The 18,675-nt window shown below is 39.7% G+C and overlaps 1 protein-coding gene across 6 annotated transcripts in view; it reads left to right on the top strand.

The window, feature by feature from the left end:
- The window catches only part of BCAP29 (B cell receptor associated protein 29), a 57,667-nt gene extending 39,943 nt beyond the window's left edge, over positions 1–17,724 (top strand). For 3 of the 6 annotated variants that reach the window (XM_006161150.3, XM_027765410.1, XM_027765412.1), the window contains 3 exons: positions 5,042–5,142; positions 17,040–17,096; positions 17,454–17,724. In XM_006161150.3, the coding sequence (XP_006161212.2) occupies positions 5,042–5,142; positions 17,040–17,096; positions 17,454–17,702 (407 nt within the window). In that variant the 3' untranslated portion in view covers positions 17,703–17,724. Of the gene's footprint in view, positions 1–5,041; positions 5,143–12,993; positions 13,874–17,039; positions 17,097–17,453 lie in introns of those variants that run through there. The other 3 variants (XM_006161151.3, XM_006161152.3, XM_006161153.3) reach the window with 3 other exon arrangements.
- The last annotated feature ends 951 nt before the right edge of the window (positions 17,725–18,675 follow it).

The following is an 18,675-nucleotide window of genomic DNA, read 5'->3' as shown; positions in this document are numbered from 1 at the left end:
AAAGAGTGTGGCACTTTGGAGGTAGTACAAGGAGATCAGTGCAACTGGAGCATAAGATAAGATTGGAGGACAGTAGAGAGGGTCGATCAGCAGGCTTAAAAGCCTACCAGGGGCCGTCAAAAAGGACTTTATATGCCAAGCTTATAAGTTAACAGTTGGGGGGGCACTGTTGGAGTATATTTAGTCACGAGAGCAATCACTTTGACAGCACTGTGGACAGTGAATTAGAGTAGCCAAGCAACTAGGTGAATTCATTTCAAAAATCTGTACCAGTTACATTGCTGGACTCCCACATGGCTGACCATGGTTCAAGTCCTGGACCTAGTGGCTTGAAACTCATGCCAGGCACATGTGTGTGCATGCCCAAGATCCCAGAAAGAGAATGGAGGAGAAGGGATTGTGGCATGGCCATCCCCCAGAGAGTGATTTCTCACTTTCCCTCTCACTGTCTCTGTTTCTCTCTCTCTCTCCCACCTTCTCTCCTCAGTGAGCACACATGTCCTAAGGCAAAAACCACTAAAAAAATAAATAAATAAAAGTAAATCTAAGTTAGAGATGAGGACACTGGTGGTAGAGATGAAGTAGAGTAGATGGATTGGAGAGGAAAGGAAGTAGAATCAATCTATCAACAGATGAATGTGAGATTAAGAGAGGGTAGGTGATGATTGAAGTGATGAATAAAACAATGACCTTACCTACTCCAACCTGACAGTTATCAGTATATACAAAAATAACTATAATACAATAAAACCAGTTAATGTTCCTTACTAAACAGAAGTTTGTCTACTTTACAAGACTCTTAGAAGCAATTATTGTGGATAAACAGACTGGTAATTGATCCCTGGCAAAGGAATAAATCAAGATGAGGGTTAAGTACTGAATACCCCAGCATATCACACTTTCAGGCTCTCAAAAACAGAACCAAAAAAAGTTAAAAGAAATCAGCACTGGATGTATAGAAATTGTTCACATAAAATACTTTTTCCTCTAGCTCAATCTTTATAGCTGTTGTATAACAGCCCAACTTTAGCTGTCATATCACTGCCTCTAAAAAATGTCTCTTCCATTTCCTGGCAGAGCTTAGCTAGTGATGTCTATTATCTGGTAGAAATTGTAGTTAAATGTATTAGGTCATTGGGAAAATCATGATGTATTTTTCCATGTTTTTCATTGCAAAAATGCATCATGACTTTCCCAACAACCCAATATTTACCCAGTACTTTAGTCTCACATGCTTCTCCCACTGTGCAGATAGCTCCACACATGGAAGTTTGGCTCCCAGAAGACTGCAGCTATTCATGGCCTGTGTATATGTCATTTCACACAAACATTTTGCATAAATATTTTGGCTTACTAAGTGTCACTGTAACATGAATTGGGTTATTTTCTACATTAATAAGTGATGCATAGCCTTAAAAACTTCCTCATGACCATTCTAATTGAATCTGGCCAGTATTCTCAAACAATATCTCAACATTTCCATGGAAGGTACTAGCAAGTGATATCAACCCATTTTTGCAGATAAGAAAATTGAAACAGTAGCTTAGGTGTATCACGTCAAGTTTCCATGTCCAAAAATTTTCCCTATATATGCTGTTTCCAAAAGAATATGGCTCAAAACTTAAAAATCATCTTCCTATGTCAGATAACACGTTTATGTTATCCCTTAGTGATAGAGGCAGTTCCAGAAAGAGGTGGAAGGCATCCAAAACACAATATTATAATCTTAGGAAAATGAGATAAAGGTCTGGGAAATAGCCTCAGATCTTCTGAACAATATCAGCCTCCCCTAATTGGAATGAATTCAGCAAGCTAATAATCATTAGGTTTATTAATATTTACTTAAATACAAAGCAAAATATGAAACAGTTCATTTCTTGGTTGGATAAGCGGCAGAAAAACAGTATTTGTTTTATTATAGCTTCATGCCAGTAGTAACCAGAAGAAACTCCTAAATTGCTTTCTACCTTCTTTAATCAAAGAGCTAATTTCTTTATGTTTACCATGTATTAAACATCCTAAGTAATTTATTCATGTTAGAAATTTAAAAATAAGTTATTATTTTTAACATTAGAACCCATAATTTCAGTTCATTGTGCAATTTAAATTTTTAAATCCTACTTTTCTTTCCTACACTGTCCTAAAAGTTTACAAATGCAGAACTTATAAATGCTATAGATGCAGAATTATATGTAGAGCAAGTTCAGGATTCCTAAATTCTTAAAAAATGAATTCTTATTTTTTTGAGAGAGGTTTTTGCTATAGGGCACATGTGCTCACTGGAAAGACAGAGACAGAAAGTGAGAAATCACCCCCAGGGGGTGGTCAGGCTACAATCCCTTCCCCTCCATTCTCCTCTCAGGATCTTGGAAATGTGTGCACACACACCTGGCATGATTTTAAGCTACCAGGTCCATGACTCAAACCACAGTTGACTACATGGGAGTCCAGCGATGTAACCATTACTCCATCTGCTGGTCCCTGGAAAAATGAATTCTAAAAGCGCTTTATATGGAAAAATATCAAGTGTGATTATTTATTTTTTCCAATCCATCTTGTGCTATTCTTCCCCTCTACATAGTTTGCTCATTAGCATCTTTTCCATAATATGCTGTCATGTATATTATTTTATAACTTCTAAGGACATGGATCTGCTGACTTATGACTATAGCTTCTTGGTAAACAAACACCAATATTTAGCCATTTTTGAGTGTTATTATCTTGAGGTAAAACCTTTAAATGCCACTATCTACCCCTATACTTTTCAACTTTAAAAAAAGAGTTGTCATGGTGATTAAGGGCTCTAGACTCCCACATAGCCAACCTTGGTTTGAATCCTGGTCCTGGCAGCTTGCTTTCTCACTTTCTGTCTTTGTCTCTCTTGCTCACTCTGTCCTCCATCTCTGGTCAAATACACACACACACACACACACACACACCATACACACACACACACACACATATGTGTGTGTATGTTGTGTGTGTATAAAAATATATATACATTTAAATAAAATAATTATTTTTTTTAAAGTTTTGGGGGGCCAGCAGATGGATCCAGTCCCAGACCTGGCAGATTGAAACTTACACTGGGCACTGTGCATGCATGCCCAAAATCCCTGGAGGAGAATGAAGAAGGGCTTGCAGCATTGGCCATCTCCCCTGGGTGGCGATTTCTTACTTTCTGTCTCTCTGGCAAGCACACTGACCCTATATCAAAAATCTATTTTTAAAAAATGTAGTTGTGTCAACAGGGGAGGTGGTAATTAAGCCATTGGACTCCCACATGGGTGACCATGGTTCAAGTCCCAGATACGGTGGTTTGAAAATCATGCCAGGTATGTGTGCTTACATGTCCAAAATCTTAAGAGAATGGAAGAGAAGGGATTGTAGTATGTCCATCCCCCAAGGAGTGATTTCTCACTTTTCCTCTCACTGTCTGTCTGTCTGTCTCTCTCTCTCCAGAAAGTGCACATGCTCTATGGCAAAAACCTGAAAAAAAAAAAAAAAGATAAAAAAGAAGCAGAGAGTATTGTCTTTGTTCTTAAAAATATATAGTTATCCTTTTAACAAAAGTAATTAAAATTTTTTTCCGTCAGTTTTTTCCAGAAATAAGCCCTTCTGATAAATTCTTTTCTATAATGCCTAAGTCCTGACTGAGTCAGGGAAGGTTTGGGATGAACCTGTAGCATCTTGTGCAAGAAAGTAAAGAAATTGGGATTATTTGACTGGGAAAATAACTAAATATAGTAATTGATTGAAAAATCTTTGAAAAAACAGGAGCCTGTGAGTTCATACTCATAATAAATGGGTGGATGGATGAATGGGTAGACAGATGGTTAGATAGATGGAGAAGAAAGGAAGACTCTTCCTTATGGTAAAATGCTGACTGATAAATGTGAATAGAATTGTGAAGTTGAGAGACCAGCAGCTGGTGTAATGATTGTGTCGGTGGACTCCCATGTAGTCGACCATGGTTCAAGTCCTGGACCCAGTAGCTTAATCTCATGCCGGTGCGTGTGTGTGCATGCCCAAGATCCTGAGAGGAGAATAGAGGAGAAGGGATTGTGGTGTGGCCATCTCCCCTGGGAGTGCTGATTTCTCACTTTCTGTCTCTTTGGCTCTCTCTGTCTTTCTGGCAAACGCACACGCCCTATAGCGAAAACCTCTCCAAAAAGAAAAGAATTGTGAAGTTGAGAATCTTCATTTTACACCTGTTTTAATAAAAATAGGCTTAGATAAAAATTATTAGTCAATGCTAGGGGAGGAAGTCTTGACGGGGCAGGATGTTTCCGTAGTCTAAACTGTCTTTCCATATATTGCTTCCTGAGCTACAAGAGGGAGAATAGTAACTATTAAAAAAAGAAAAATAGGAAAACCGATAAGGGCTAAAGAAGGCCTCTAGTTACCGTGACAAGCATTTAGCATCATTTACATTATATTCATATGTAAGTGAGATGCATGACCTGGACTAAATCATAAGGAAACATCAGACCAAATTGAAATGGACATTCTACATAAAAAGTGGCCTGGATTCTTTAAGTCACAGAATATCAGTATCCAAAAGATGGGGAAAGGAAGGTTGAGGAACTATTCCGGATGAAAGGGAACTAGAGAGACATGATACTAAATGTAATGTGTAACACAGGAGTATCCTGAAAGAGAAGTGGGAAAAAATGCTAAAAAAGAAATAACAGGAAAATTGCCAAAATTAGAATATGGATGGTAGATGAGGTTAACAGCATTGTATCGATCTTAATTTGGTAACTACACTGGCTATATATATCAGGGGCTATTTAGGTCTTAGGAAATACACAATGCAGTATTAAAGAACAGGGCATAAGATCTGCAGTCTAGTCTCAGGTGATTCAAGAAAGCAGTAGTGTGTATGTGAAGAAAGAATACAGTAACAAATGTAGCACAGCATTAACAGTTGGTGAATGTAAGTAGACTACATGAGAGTTTTCTATGTGAGACTTACAACTTTTCTGAAAACTTGAAATAATTTTTAAATAAAAATAAAATTCTATTCAATATTTTCTAGCCCTTTCTAAGGCACAAAATGATGTGATGACAATGAAGATACAGTCAGAGAGACTTTCAGAAGAGTATGATCAACTCCTGAGAGAACACTCTCAACTTCAGGTGGGTAACATGCACCTTATGGGCCCAATTTTTTTTAAAGAATTATTTACTTATTTAGTTCCATTTGTTGTTGTTGTTGTTGTTATTATTATTATTATTATTATTTAATCTGGCCACACAGAGACAGAGAGAAAGAGAAGGGGAAAGTGAAAAAGCAAGCCGCCAGGTCCAGGACTCAAACGGCAGTCAGCCATGCTGGAATCCAATGCCTTTAACCACCATACCACCTACCAGCCCTCACCCCAATATTTTTTTAAGAATTATTTATTGAATTTTACTTATTGGATCATCAGAAATGTCATGACATGTTTTTCTATGCTAAAATGCTTCATGTATGACTTTTCCAGTGATCTCATATTATTATCACTATTTTAAAAATTTTATCAGAGAGAGAAAGGAAAAGTGAGACAGACAGCAAGCTGCCAGGTTTGGAACTCAAACTGCAATCAGCCATGTGGGAGTGCAGTGCCTTAGCCACCATGCCACCTGCCGGCTCTGGGCCCAAGTTTTTGAAATAGAGATTATCTAAATAAACTATTAAGGTTTTTTGCCTTTTCTAAATCAAGCCAATGTACTTACACACAACTGACTTTGTTAATGATTAAAGAAGTCAGTTTTTTACCTAGAGGGTAAAGGTAAGGACATTGCTGAAAAATACAACATAATCATAACAAAGAATTATAACATGCTAAATTATAACATTTCATTTTTTTTTTTTTTGGAGAGATTTTCACTGTAGGGCGCGTGCGCTTGCCAGACAGACAGAGAGAGACATAGAGACAGAAAGCGAGAAATCACCCCCCAGGGAGGATGGTCACGCCGCAATCCCTTCTCCTCCATTCTCCTCTCGGGATCTTGGGCACGCACGCACACGCGCCCGGCGTGAGTTTTAAGCCACCGGGTCCGGGACACGAACCGCGGTCAACTACGTGGGAGTCCAGCGACATAGCCATTATGCTAACTGCTGGTTCCCATAACATTTCATTTTATGTGAAGTTTTTTTTAAAATTTTATTTATTTGTTATTATTATTTAAGTTTGCGATAGGGCATGTATGCTCACCAGAGAGAGAAAGTGAGAAAGCAAGCCACCAGGTCTGGGACTCAAACTGTGGTAGTCCCTATGGAAGTCCAGCACCTTAACCACTATGCCACCTGCTGGTCTCTTAGTGAAGTTTTAAGCAAAAGAATTGAACAACAAAAATGGCAGCTTTAAAAACAGACTAGTTTGAGCCACCCAGGTGGCATGGTAGTTAAGGTGGCTGGATTCCACATAGTCAACTGCAGTTCAAATCCCGGACCTGGCAACTTAAAAAATATACTAGGCTTATGTGTGCACATGCCCAAAATCTTAAGAGGAGAATGATGGAGAAGGAATTGCAGCATGGCCACCCCCTTGGGGGTGCCTTCTCTTTCTCTCTCTTTCCCTCCCTGGCAAGTACAGGTACCTGATACCAAAAAAAAGCAAACTCATTCTACAAAATTCATGTTTTGCTGTTTGGAATGTTTGCTGTATTTGTGCCAAAATGAAAACAAAAAATGTCCACATTACACTATTCCTTCTATCCTAATGTTTTAGACATCTTAGGACAAATATTTTGGCATTCAAACATGATTTATCTATAAGTATGATTTGAAAGATGGAGATTAAAAAAAAAAACAACAACAACTTTTTGTTAAGTTAAAACTAAAAAGTCAGACCTGAACCATAGGGTTTCTTTTTCCTTCCTCTCTAGTTCAGATGAAGTTGGTCCCAAATGTTCTTTTCCTACCTTGTCAGCTGCCAGCCACTAACCCAAATTAATTTCCCAGCAACACTTTGATTCTAGAGAATTGTGGGAAACGACCATTCCAGAGGCAGTCTTGGCCCTCTCTCCTAAATTCCACCAAGACTGACAGATTGGGCCAGTCTTCAAATTTGACAGCCTTTCAATGTGACAGACTTTCATTCAGGGATTTTTAGTAATTCGAGCTCTCTTTCACTATACTCATTTCACTGCATTTCTGTAGTCATTGTATACCCAGGGCCTAGTCCTGTGCCTGGCCTGAGGCAGACAGGCACTATACTTACAGATTTTGGAGTCAGACAGACCTGGAATTACCTATATATGGTCTCATACTAACTTTGATCTCCCTCTAAAGCTCACTTTCTTCTTCTGTAAAATAGGAACAATAAAAATGCCCTGTCTCACTGGGTTGTTGGGAAAACTAAATAAAATATCTAGTGTACTTATCACTGTACCTGGCTGAGAGTAGACACTCAAAAAATAATAGCTATATTCATAATTAGTAACATTATCAGTATTACTTCCTCTGTACAAGTTTTGCTGAAAGAATGACTTTTTCTCAACCAGCTGCTCAGTCTTAGTGTAGAGCCAGTTAAGAAGCCAGCCAGGGCCAGCCCCATTGCCTAGTGGTTAGGGAGGCAGATCCCACATGCCTGACCATGGTTCAAATCTCAGCCCCAGTGGCTTGAAAAAGATGCCAGGCACTTATGTGCGCATGCAGAAGTTCTGACAGGATGGAGAAATGGAGAAGATATTGTGACATGACCATGCCCCATTTCAGGGAACTTTCTCCCTCTCATTTTCTCTTTGTCTCTGTGTTTTGGTAAGTATATATGCCCTCTGAAAACTTAAAAAGAAAGAAAAAGAAAGCAGAAGCAGCAATGTAAAGTACATCTGTAATTTGATATTCCCGGTTGGATACAAGTGTGATTAACTAGCTTACTGTGATAATAGCCAGGAAGAGAAGAGCAGCCTAGAAGAGGATAAATACCCTGTGTGCTCCAATCCCAGGACACATAGTCTAGAACACGTAGATTTTCAGCAAGACCACCTTTCTCTATATCCAAAGTAGAGATCTTGACATTGCTGACCTCATCAGGGCACATTAAGAATAACTTTCTGGCATCTTTCAAGATCCATGTACCCTGGGAAGTGAAGAGAGTCACTTCAGAGGCCTCTAGTCTAGAAATCCAACAGTTTCTCCCATTTGTGAGGTCAGGGTATATTCAACCAGGGTGAGAATTTACACCAGTGGGTTTTGCCAGAGTGTCAGAAATGTTTGTAATCCTAGAATGAGAAAGGAAAATCATGATCATGCCCTCAAATTTTTATGGCCAGTATCCATTAATGAATATCTCCATTGTGTTAACAGCGAGTGTTTCTTCTCAACCAACCTCTGAAGAATGCATATAACAGAGTCTCCTTAACCGATTTCCTTCCCCCAACAAAGTTGCCTTCTGCTTAGAACTTCTGCATCCTTGGCAAAGGATGTAGAAAGCTTTTATGAATAATTCTTTCCCAAGAAAATAGTTGTTATACCTGTTTCTTTGGAAAAGGATCCCATCCCAGTATCCCAAGTGCCAGACTGAGAGTTGCATATTATAGCACACTTGAGCTTTCATCTAATTTCTGCTAGTATCCAGGTTTTGCAGTACTTAGTAGCAGACATTTATTAACAGTGTGCTCTGAACCAAGCCCTTGGCTAATGGCTTCATAAATGTTATTGTGTTTATTCCCCATAACAACTCAATATTAAGATATTTTAATATACCTGTTTTTGTGGACAAGAAAACTGAGACCCAGCGATGTTATATAATTTACCCAAAGTCAAGGTTGGGATTCAAAATCTGGCAGTTTTTTTCCCCAGACTCTATCATTAGCCAATAGGTTCTGCAGCATATGCTCTCATTGGACTATACGTCCTCAAATCCACTCTCCTCCATTGTTGCTTTACTCTGTCTCAGGGAGGTATATTTCCCAGGCTCCCTTGCTTTCTGACTTCTAGGCAAGTTTAGCGAATGGGAGGAATTATTAGAAGACTGAAAGCAGTAGAAAGAGAAAAAAAAAAAAAAAGGATTTCTACTCTCTCCTACTCTTTCTGCTTTAGGTGCTATCTCTTCATGGCTCCATCTCCTTCCCTCAACAGTCCCAGTTCCCATTGGGTAACTTTTGGCTGGTCCTCACTCCTGGACTGCTTTACTGTAACTCCCCTTATTTCTCCAGTCCAATGATGAGTGGTGGTTTTCTGCTGTTGCTAATCCCTGAGGTGCCTCATCACCCTGATTGGCGTGTCTACCCTCTAATACCTATAAATATAGGTGTATACACCTATAATAAATACATGTGAAGGGGAGATACTTCAGCTCCAGGGCCAGCAGATGGTGTAATGGTTACATTGCTGGACTCCCACATAGTCGTATGCAGTTCAAGTCTCAGACCCTATGGCTTAAATTCACGCCAGGCGCATGTGAGTGCATGCCCAAAATCCTGAGAGGAGAATGGAAGAGAAGGGATTCCGACATAGCCAACCTGTCTTGGGGGGGGGGGTGATTTCTTGCTTTCTGTCTCTTTATTTCTCTCTGCCTCTCTGGTGATTACACATGCCCTATAGTAAAAATATCTCAAAATTAAAAAAAAAAAATCTCAGTCCCTTAGTTTACCAGTTCTGTAATCCTTGGGTGAATTATTTGACATGCCTGCACCTCAGCTACTTCTTTTCTTAAATGAGGGTCTTAATACCTTATGAACATTAAACCAGATCCTGTAAGAAAACACAATTAAGAAAAGCTCTCTACTGTCATAGGTGCTATTAGTTGTGTCCTGATTAGTTAACATTTTTTCTTATCTACTTACTCAGCCCCCCCCCCTTGTGCAGTGTAAGAACTATATAAGACTCTGAAATGCAGGTGTCATTAAATGATAACCATTTTCTTAAAAGTTAGGAACTTTAGTGTTAGCTTTCTAACCCCTGCTTGAGAAGCAAAAGATAGTTATAGACCATCTATATTAAAAAGCTATGTCAGGGGACCAGCAGTTAGTATAATGGCTATGTCGCTGAACTCCCATGTAGTCGACCACGGTTCGCATCCTGGACCCCGGTGGCTTAACACTCAAACTGGGCACGTGTGCGTGCATGCCCAAGATCCCAAGAGGAAAATGGAGAAGGAATTGCAGCATGGCCATACCCCCCGGGGGGTGATTTCTCACTTTCTTTCTCTCTCTCTCTGGTAAGTGCCTGAGCCCTATAGCAAAAACCTCTCCAAAAAAAAAAAAAAAAAATGAAGGATTGTTCAAATATTAAGGAAAGATAAACAAAAGAAAGGATAGCTGGGTTTTGTTTTGTTTGTTTGTTTTTTACCATAAACAAATCCTGTTTTGCATCTTTGAATCCATTTATACTTTCCCATCTGGTCTCCTCCTTCCTATGGGCATTAAGCAGGTATTAGAGAACAATCCCTTTTGGCCAGCCCATGGCATGGTGGTTTAGGTGACTGGATTCTACATGACCAACTGCATGATTTGAATTACAGACCCAGCAGCATAAAAAACACATGGGGCACTTGTGCAAGTGTGCACAACATCCCAAAAGAAGAGTGGAGAAAAGATTGTCCCATTGCCATCCCCCTTGGGAGATGATTTCTCACCCTCCCCCCTCCCCAACCCTCATCTCTCTCTGGCATCTGTACATACCCTATAGCAAACTTAAAAAAGGAAAGAAAAAATTGGCCCCTTCCAAACGAATAATCTTTGCCTTTCTTATTTGCTCTGTCTGTCCTATAGAAAACAAAAAAAAAAAAAAAGAAAAACAAAAAACAAAAAACAGAATTAACTAGGTGTTATTGCAAAAGAAACCTATCAGAATCTGCCAGTTTTCCATTTTTGTTTTGGAAAATCCCCTTCATTTAAGGGACTTGTCCATAGCAATACCTCTACTAAAGCTTTGATTTTTATCTGAAGTGGTCAGATATGGAGAAATATGTGAAATCAGAATACTTTTTCTTTTTTTTTTTTTTTGGAGAGGTTTTTGCTATAGGGTATGTGCACTCACCAGACAGACAGAGAGAGACAGAGAGACAGAAAGCGAGAAATCACCACCCAGGAGGGATGGCCATGCCGCAATCCCTTCTCCTCCATTCTCCTCTCGGGATCTTGGGCACGCATGCACACGCACCCAGCATAAGTTTAAGCCACCAGGTCTGGGACGTGAACTGCGGTCGACTACATGGGAGTTCAGCCACATAGCCAGTACGCTAACTGCTGGTCCCCAGAATACTTTCTCTAATCTTTATGTAGTTGCATAAAGTCAATGTTACCAAATTGCTCTGAAAGCATTAATATTCAGCCTGAACGAAAGCTTGATGAACTTCCTTTGTAACACTCTACAACTCTGAGACTGTGTTTTTTTTGAGATTGGTATTTCTCTTTTTTTTTGGAGAGGTTTTCGCTATAGGGCGCATGCGCTCGCCAGAAAGACAGAGAGAGAGAGACAAAGACAGAGAGAGAGACATAGAGACAGAAAGCGAGAAATCACCCCCCCCAAGGGGGATGGTCACGCCACAATCCCTTTTCCTCCATTCTCTTCTCAGGATCTTGGGCACGCATGCACACGCGCCTGGTGTGAGTTTTAAGCCACCGGGTCTGGGACGTGAACCATGGTCGACTACGTGGGAGTCCAGCGACATAGCCATTATGCTAACTGCTGGTTCCCGAGATTGGTATTTCTTGATGTAGACATTTACTTTCTTAGTGCTAGTGATCTCTTGAGATTATTTTCTAGTCTGTTTTCTTCCAGTTTTAAGTGATGTATTTTAGTCATTCTAATGTGGCCATCAGAGTATAATTTGAGAACCCAGTTCTATTGATAAATATCTGAAGGACGGGGGAAAAAAGTCACACCAACTGGGTTTTTTGCTTCCTTTCATTCTTTCCTTGCCAATAATCTTAAGTGTGTTTGCAATGGAGGAATCTTAGAAATGTTGTCCTAGTATATAACATGAAACTAAAGCAAAATAGATTAAGGCAGGGAAATAATAAACTTAGCAAGATAATTATTTTTTCTCCCTAAAATATTTCTTCAAACAAAACACAAGCTTTACCGATTTTAAAATCTGAGATTTTCTCATATTTTTACATTTGATTGTTTTCTTCAAAGTTTATTTAATTTCTTCCTTGAGTGAGACAAACAGAATATGTACATAAGAAAGAGAGCATGTGTACCCCCAGTAGGAGCTTCATTCTACAATCCACCCTCAGAGTCAGCCAACCCCATTTCATGGGCACACTCATGCCTGCAATGCTCAGGGAGTCTTGGATGTAAACCTTCTCATGTGGATCAGTCTTGTAGTGTGTCACATTTTACCAATATACTATTGTCTAGCCCCTGATGATTCTTATAATTAAGAATGTTGGACCATAGTGTGGTGGTTAAGGCCACTAGATCCCACATAGCCAACCACACGGTTCGTGTCCAGGACCTGGTACTTGAGAAACATAAAAGGCATATGTGCACGTATGCCCAAAGTCCCTTAAAAGAGAGAGAAATAGGGACCAGCAGATGGTGTAATGGCTATGTCATTGTACTCCCATTTAGTCGACCGTGGTTCAAGTCCCAGACCCGGTGGCTTAAATTCACACCTGGCTCATGTGCATGCATGCCCAAGATCCTGAGAGGAACATAGAGAAGGGATTGCAGCGTGGCCATCCCCCTTGGGGGTGATTTCTTGCTTTCTGTCTCTCTGTCTCTCTCTTTCTGCGAGCGCACATGCCCTATAGCAAAAACCCCTCCACCCCCAGAAAAAGAGGGAGAAATGGAGAAGAAGGGATTGCAACATGACCATCCCCCCCATGGGGGTGCTTTCTCACTTTCCTTCTCTCTCTCGCTCTTTCTCTCTCTCTCTCTCTCTGTCTGCCTGTTTCTGTCTCCCTAGTGATCACATATACCCTCTGGCAATTTTTTTTTTAACTTTTTAAACTAATTGTACAAAGAGAATTTTTTTTTAATTCTTGTCATATATATTAGTCTTTCTCACTCTGTTGTACTACATAAGTCATGTTTCTTTCTTACAGGATCGTTTAAGAAAAGACAGTAAAAAAGGCCTATGAACTTTATAAAAGAAGATCACAATACCCCGTGTCAAGATGACAAATTTGTTATTGTGTTAGCCTTTAGAAAATTTAAAATTCAGTTCAGAAAAATAGATTGACTGGCTAAGAATTTTATTTTAATGCCACACATAGGTTGTATCTTAATGGCATTATTAAAATATTTGATGATGTTTCAGATATATTGTAAAGTCTGTATTCCAGCTCTTACAAAAAATATAAGCATGTTAAATACCGTATTTACACACTGGTAACAACACTGGTGTGTGGTGACTATTTTCTAACAAAGGAGAAATTTATTAGCCAGTTACTTTGGAAGTTAGATTTTTCAGATTGCATGAAACCATTAATAGCCTTGAAAGCTTTGATGATTTTTCAGTAATAATAATAATAATCTATTTAATGGGATGATGATATATTTGAATATCAGTATAGTATTTGTTCATGGGGCAATTAAATAGGGATAAATGATTAGAACTAACTACTGTATTTATAAGAAATAGCCAGAAAGAACAAAGAATGAAAACAACGACCTTGGTTTTTACTTTAATAAGATAGCTATATTGTTAATTATATTTTTGTTACTGTGCTTCTGCACCTGTTGAACTGGTTTTTTGTTGACAGTTATATTAATAACAGTGAGCATTCTACCTTTTCAAGTTCATCTAGGAATGAGTTTACATTGATGTGCATACTGCCATAGCACTGAAATGAACTTATTTTATAATAATGTGGAATTCTTAAAAAGTTAATGTATAACATATCCAAAAAACAGTGTTTCTCTTGGTTGTGAGAATTATTGATTATACAGATATTACCTCAAATACACATACCTGGTGTCACAGTTTCTTGGAGATGTTTCTATGTTTTTAAAGCTAAATATTAAGTGCATTTTTCCATTCAAATACTCCTGTAGACTTTTCTGTAGAGGATAGTAGTGACTATAATATTAATATGACTTAGGTTGTTCCAATGTTTAGACATGAAAATGTTCTTCCTTGTCTTATAAAGACCTAATTATAAAAGAAAGTGGAGGATCAGCTGGTGATCTTGTGGTTCAGGTGACTAGATCTCACATGGCTGACTTTACAGTTTGAATCCTGGACCATGAGGCTTAAAAACCACTCCAAATGCCTGTGTGTGCATGCCCAAGATCCTCAGAGGAGAGTGGAGGAAAAAGGATTGCAGCATGGCCATCCCCTCTGGGGAGTGATTTCTCACTTTCCTTCTCTCTCCCTCTCTTTTTCTCCAGCAAGTAGATGCATTCCATAGCAAAAACTAAAAAAAAAAAAAAAAAAAAAAAAAAAAATTTAAATAATAAAGTTTGAAATAATTACTGGCAGTTTTACTTCTCTGGTCTTTATTTCATTCTCTGTGTATTATAATTTTACCACCAACTTTATGCATGTTTAATATTTCTCATTGTAAAGTAGATTAAATGAGCAAATTCTTTTTTTTAAATTTTGTATCATCATAATCTTCTTTATATTACATTGGATTACATATAACTTTACAGTGTATTACATTGCTTTTTCAAAAGGGATTGCCATGCATGTCAGTCAGTACAGAGACATTAATCTCCCCGCTTCAACATTTGATATCTTTTCTATGTTTTCCCCAATCATTATTATTATTATTATAATTATTTTTTAAAACAGTCAATCGCTATTTCTCATTTTGCTTGTAAAAATACTTTGCCCATCATGAAATACTTCTCAGACCAATCCAGTTGAGAATACTATACACGTCATCATCAACAGTTAATAAGCCCTATCTGTTTCTCACTAACGTCCTGCCTCTCTATTGTTCACTTGCTATCTTTCTCTATCCTCTTCTCTTCACCTCCCCCATTCCACACTGTCCTATTCTCATTAAGTACCTTCACTGCTTTTATGTAAATGAGCAAATTCTTTAAAAAAATTTTTATTCCAGGGACCGGCAGGTGGTATGGTGGTTAAAGCACTAGATTCCTACATGGGCAACTACAGTTCAAGTCCTGGACCTGACAGCTTGAAAATCATGCCAGGCACATGTACATATGTGCCCAAAATCCCAAGAGGAGAATGGAGAAGAAGGGATTGTGATGTGGGTATCCCTCCTGGAGCTTGATTTCTCACTTTCCCTCTCTCTGTCTCTCTGTCTCTCTCTGGCAAGTGCACACACCCTATGACAAAAAACTAAAAAAAAAAAGAATTATTCCAGATATAAATCATGAATTACTGCTAGAAAACAGACATGAAAGAGACATTTAACATGAGTAAGAAATGAGAGACCATATGGGCTGACAACACCATAAATAACAAGGAAAGGGAGTGCTGAAATAAGAACTAAACAAATGACGGCTCAATACATTGACTTAGAAATATTAAAACGAGAGCTACATTGGGAAGATACATGGTGTTGTGTGTTTGGGATCCTGGCCTACAATACAGAAGTCAAATCTAGCGTCAGAATAACATACAGAAAAGTAGAAAATAAACAACTCTATAATCGGCAAACCAAAAATCTGATCCCGCTTTCACCAGTTATTTATCCACAGTGACTCTCAGAGTTGTTCAGATTATGTAGGAAGAGGGAGATCTTGAGTGTTCTTTGAAGCAACAACAAAAATTTTGACATTTACATTTAGGGCCAGCCCCGTGGCCTAAGGGAGCTGGATCCCCACATGACTAACCACAGTGCAAATCCCAGCCCCATGTGCATGTGTGCTCAGAATTCTGGCAGGATGGAGAAATGGAAAAGAAACTGTGGCATGACCATGCCCCATTGGGGGGTGCTTTTCTCTGTATCTTTCTCTGTATCTCTCTCTCATGTGTGTCTCTTGCTGGTGAGCACATCTACCATCTGGCAGATTTTTTTTTTACGTTTATATTTAATGGATCTTAGACCTCAACCCTCTAAATTTTATAGATCTGTAACCTGAGGCCTCAAGTGTTTGAACAATCTTCCTGAGAGAACGTGGATAGTTAGATTCAGGGCCGGGACCGAAGCCTAGAATTCAGTTGTCCTGGTTTCCCAGATTCGACACTAGTCTTCATGCACAGACTAGCTACAATTTGCCAAACAGGAAATACCGCCATACTTCATGTACAGACTAGCTATAATTTGCCAAACAGGAAACACTGCCTGCACAGACTAGCTATAATTTGCCAAACAGGAAATATGGCCAGGGTTTGAACCAGAGTTTGGCTCTGGAGTCTGTGTGCTTTACTGCTTTATCAGAATATCTCCTTACCAATGGCACTGTTTAGCAAGTCCTATTATATAAGCAAATATTTATTCCATAAATTTAGTTATGATGCACATTAAATTATTTTCCTTCCCAGTGTCAGTAACGACAACTTTGTGTCTTAGGCCATATTACAGATTCAAACACAGGAGTGTTACTCTTGCCTTTTGCCATCAGAACTAGTTTTGTCAGGCTTTCTCTCTACCTGCCAATCTGCTTTCATGTTCTGGCCTCTAGGAAAGAGCACTTAAGGAGTTCTAGCAGGGTCTGGATGGGCGCAGTGGTAGCACAACTGGGCCCACATAGAAAAGGTCTTGAGTTTGTGTACCAGGACCTCCCTGAGCCTGCCAGCTGTGGACATGCATGCCCATGATCCAGGCTGGCTGAGCCTATAGGTGGATCCAGCATAAGGATCTTGGTAGTGGTGGAGTATGTATGTGTAATGGAAGAAATACAAACTTTGAAAGAAAAATCTAGTTAAGTACTCAATTTTGCGTGAGTCATCCTGATGGCTTGTCCAGCTCTATCTTGGATTACAGCACTGATAACTGGATTCCGGCTTTGTTCTTAGGGCCTACGTTCTTTTTTTGGCTGTACTAGTACTTTGGGGACTCATGCTCTCTTCCAACGACAGGGTCGTGCCCTTGAGCCCCATTCTAGAGCCTGAAGTTTAACTACTTCATAAGATACTGTCCTGATGTCCACCAGCCTGCCTGCATCTCCAAATATTACCCATTTCTAATGTTGGTGCTGGTCTCTGTTTTCCTACATTGTCACTCAGCCTTCCAGCCACAGCCACCTGGATGCACCCACACCTGTTGTCTTGCCGTATCTTCAGGTTGGTCTACAGTTCCATTCCCATGTCTGTACCTCCCCGCCATCCCTGCAATCTGTCTACTGCCACAGCTGAATAACCCATGCCTGGCCCTGCTGACCGACTCACTGCACATGGGAGTGCCCATCCTCCAATATGTGATTGTAAGAGTCCTTTTAACACTGGCTTTAACATCTGGAATGCTGTGTCTAAAGTCCATGAGCCCTCCAGTTGGTTTTTTGGGTTTGTTTTTTTTATTTTTATTTTTTATTCCTTAGCATGGCCTTTTAAAAATCTTGAAAATTCATTTATGAAAATTTTCTGTTTTCTTTTAGAAGCATTTATTTCTTAATTGACTAAATGGCATTATTCCCTTCACAGTGGTGTTTTCCACCTTTATCTCTAAACAGACATAGAACTATTTACCCCCTCTTCTACAGCCAAAGTAACTTCAAACACTTCACCAACTGTAGTAGACTGAATGACGGCTTCACAAAAGACATGGAATTCCACATCCCTGGGACATTATTTTCTATGACAAAAGATGTGATTAAGGGGATCAGCAATTGGCCTAGTGGTTATTTCACTGGACTCCCACATGGCACACCACGGTTCGAGTCCTGGACCTGATGGCTTCAAAATCATGCCAGGCATGTGTGAGTACATGTCCAACATCGTGGGAGGAGAAGAGAATGAAGCATGGCCATCCCCCTGGAAGGGGGGATTTCTCATTTTCCCTTTCACTGTCTGTCTATCTCTGGAAGTACACATGCCTAAGGCAAAAACTTCTTAAAAAAAAAAAAAAAAAAGGTGATTAAGTAGAAGAGCTTCAGATGGAGAGATTTTCCTGGTAATATGGCTGAGGCTTAAATGCAGTCAAAGCTATCCGCAGGCAGAGAGACTACCACACAGAAGAGGAGGTGGCCATGTGATCACAGAGACAGTGACTGCGTGAGGCAGCACTTGAGAAGGAATGCTGGCCACCATAAAGTGCTGGAAAGGCAAGGAACAGATTCTCTATCAGAGCCTCCCCCGCCCTGTGGAAACACAGCCCTGCAGGTGCCAGCAAAACTGATAATAGTTACGGCCTCCAGAACTGTAAGAACAAATTTGTTGTCCAAAGACATCAATAATGTGTAATTCATTAATGTGGCCGAAGGAAACAGAAGAACATACAAATCTGTAATAGTCTGGACTGAATTTCAAGATGCCCTTTAACACCACTTGGTCTTCCCCGTTATCCATCGGAATACATCCAAGAAGGTCTTAGCCATCTCCTCTCTTAGCTATTTTTCTCTATCTTTATTTGTCCATTCCTACTGCCAGCCTCCAAATTGTCATCATGTCTCATTTCAACTACCATGACAAGCCCCTACTGGTTTCCCTGCATCTTAACAATTCATACATACAGGCCAGCAGATGGCATAGTGGTTATGTCACTGGACTCCCACATGGCCCACTGCAGTTTGTGTCCCAGACCCAGTGACTTAAAAACTCACGCTGGGCATGTGTGCATGCATGCCCAGGATCCTGGGAGGAGAATGGAGGAGAAGGAACTGCAGTATGACCTTCGCCCGGGGGGGGGGGGGGATTCTCTGTTGCC

This window comes from Tupaia chinensis, unplaced genomic scaffold (genome assembly GCF_000334495.1).
Source record: "Tupaia chinensis unplaced genomic scaffold, TupChi_1.0 Scaffold138322_1, whole genome shotgun sequence".
Lineage (NCBI taxonomy): Eukaryota > Metazoa > Chordata > Mammalia > Scandentia > Tupaiidae > Tupaia > Tupaia belangeri.
Note: the sequence above shows the minus strand (reverse complement) of the source record. Positions and strands in the feature narration are given on the sequence as shown.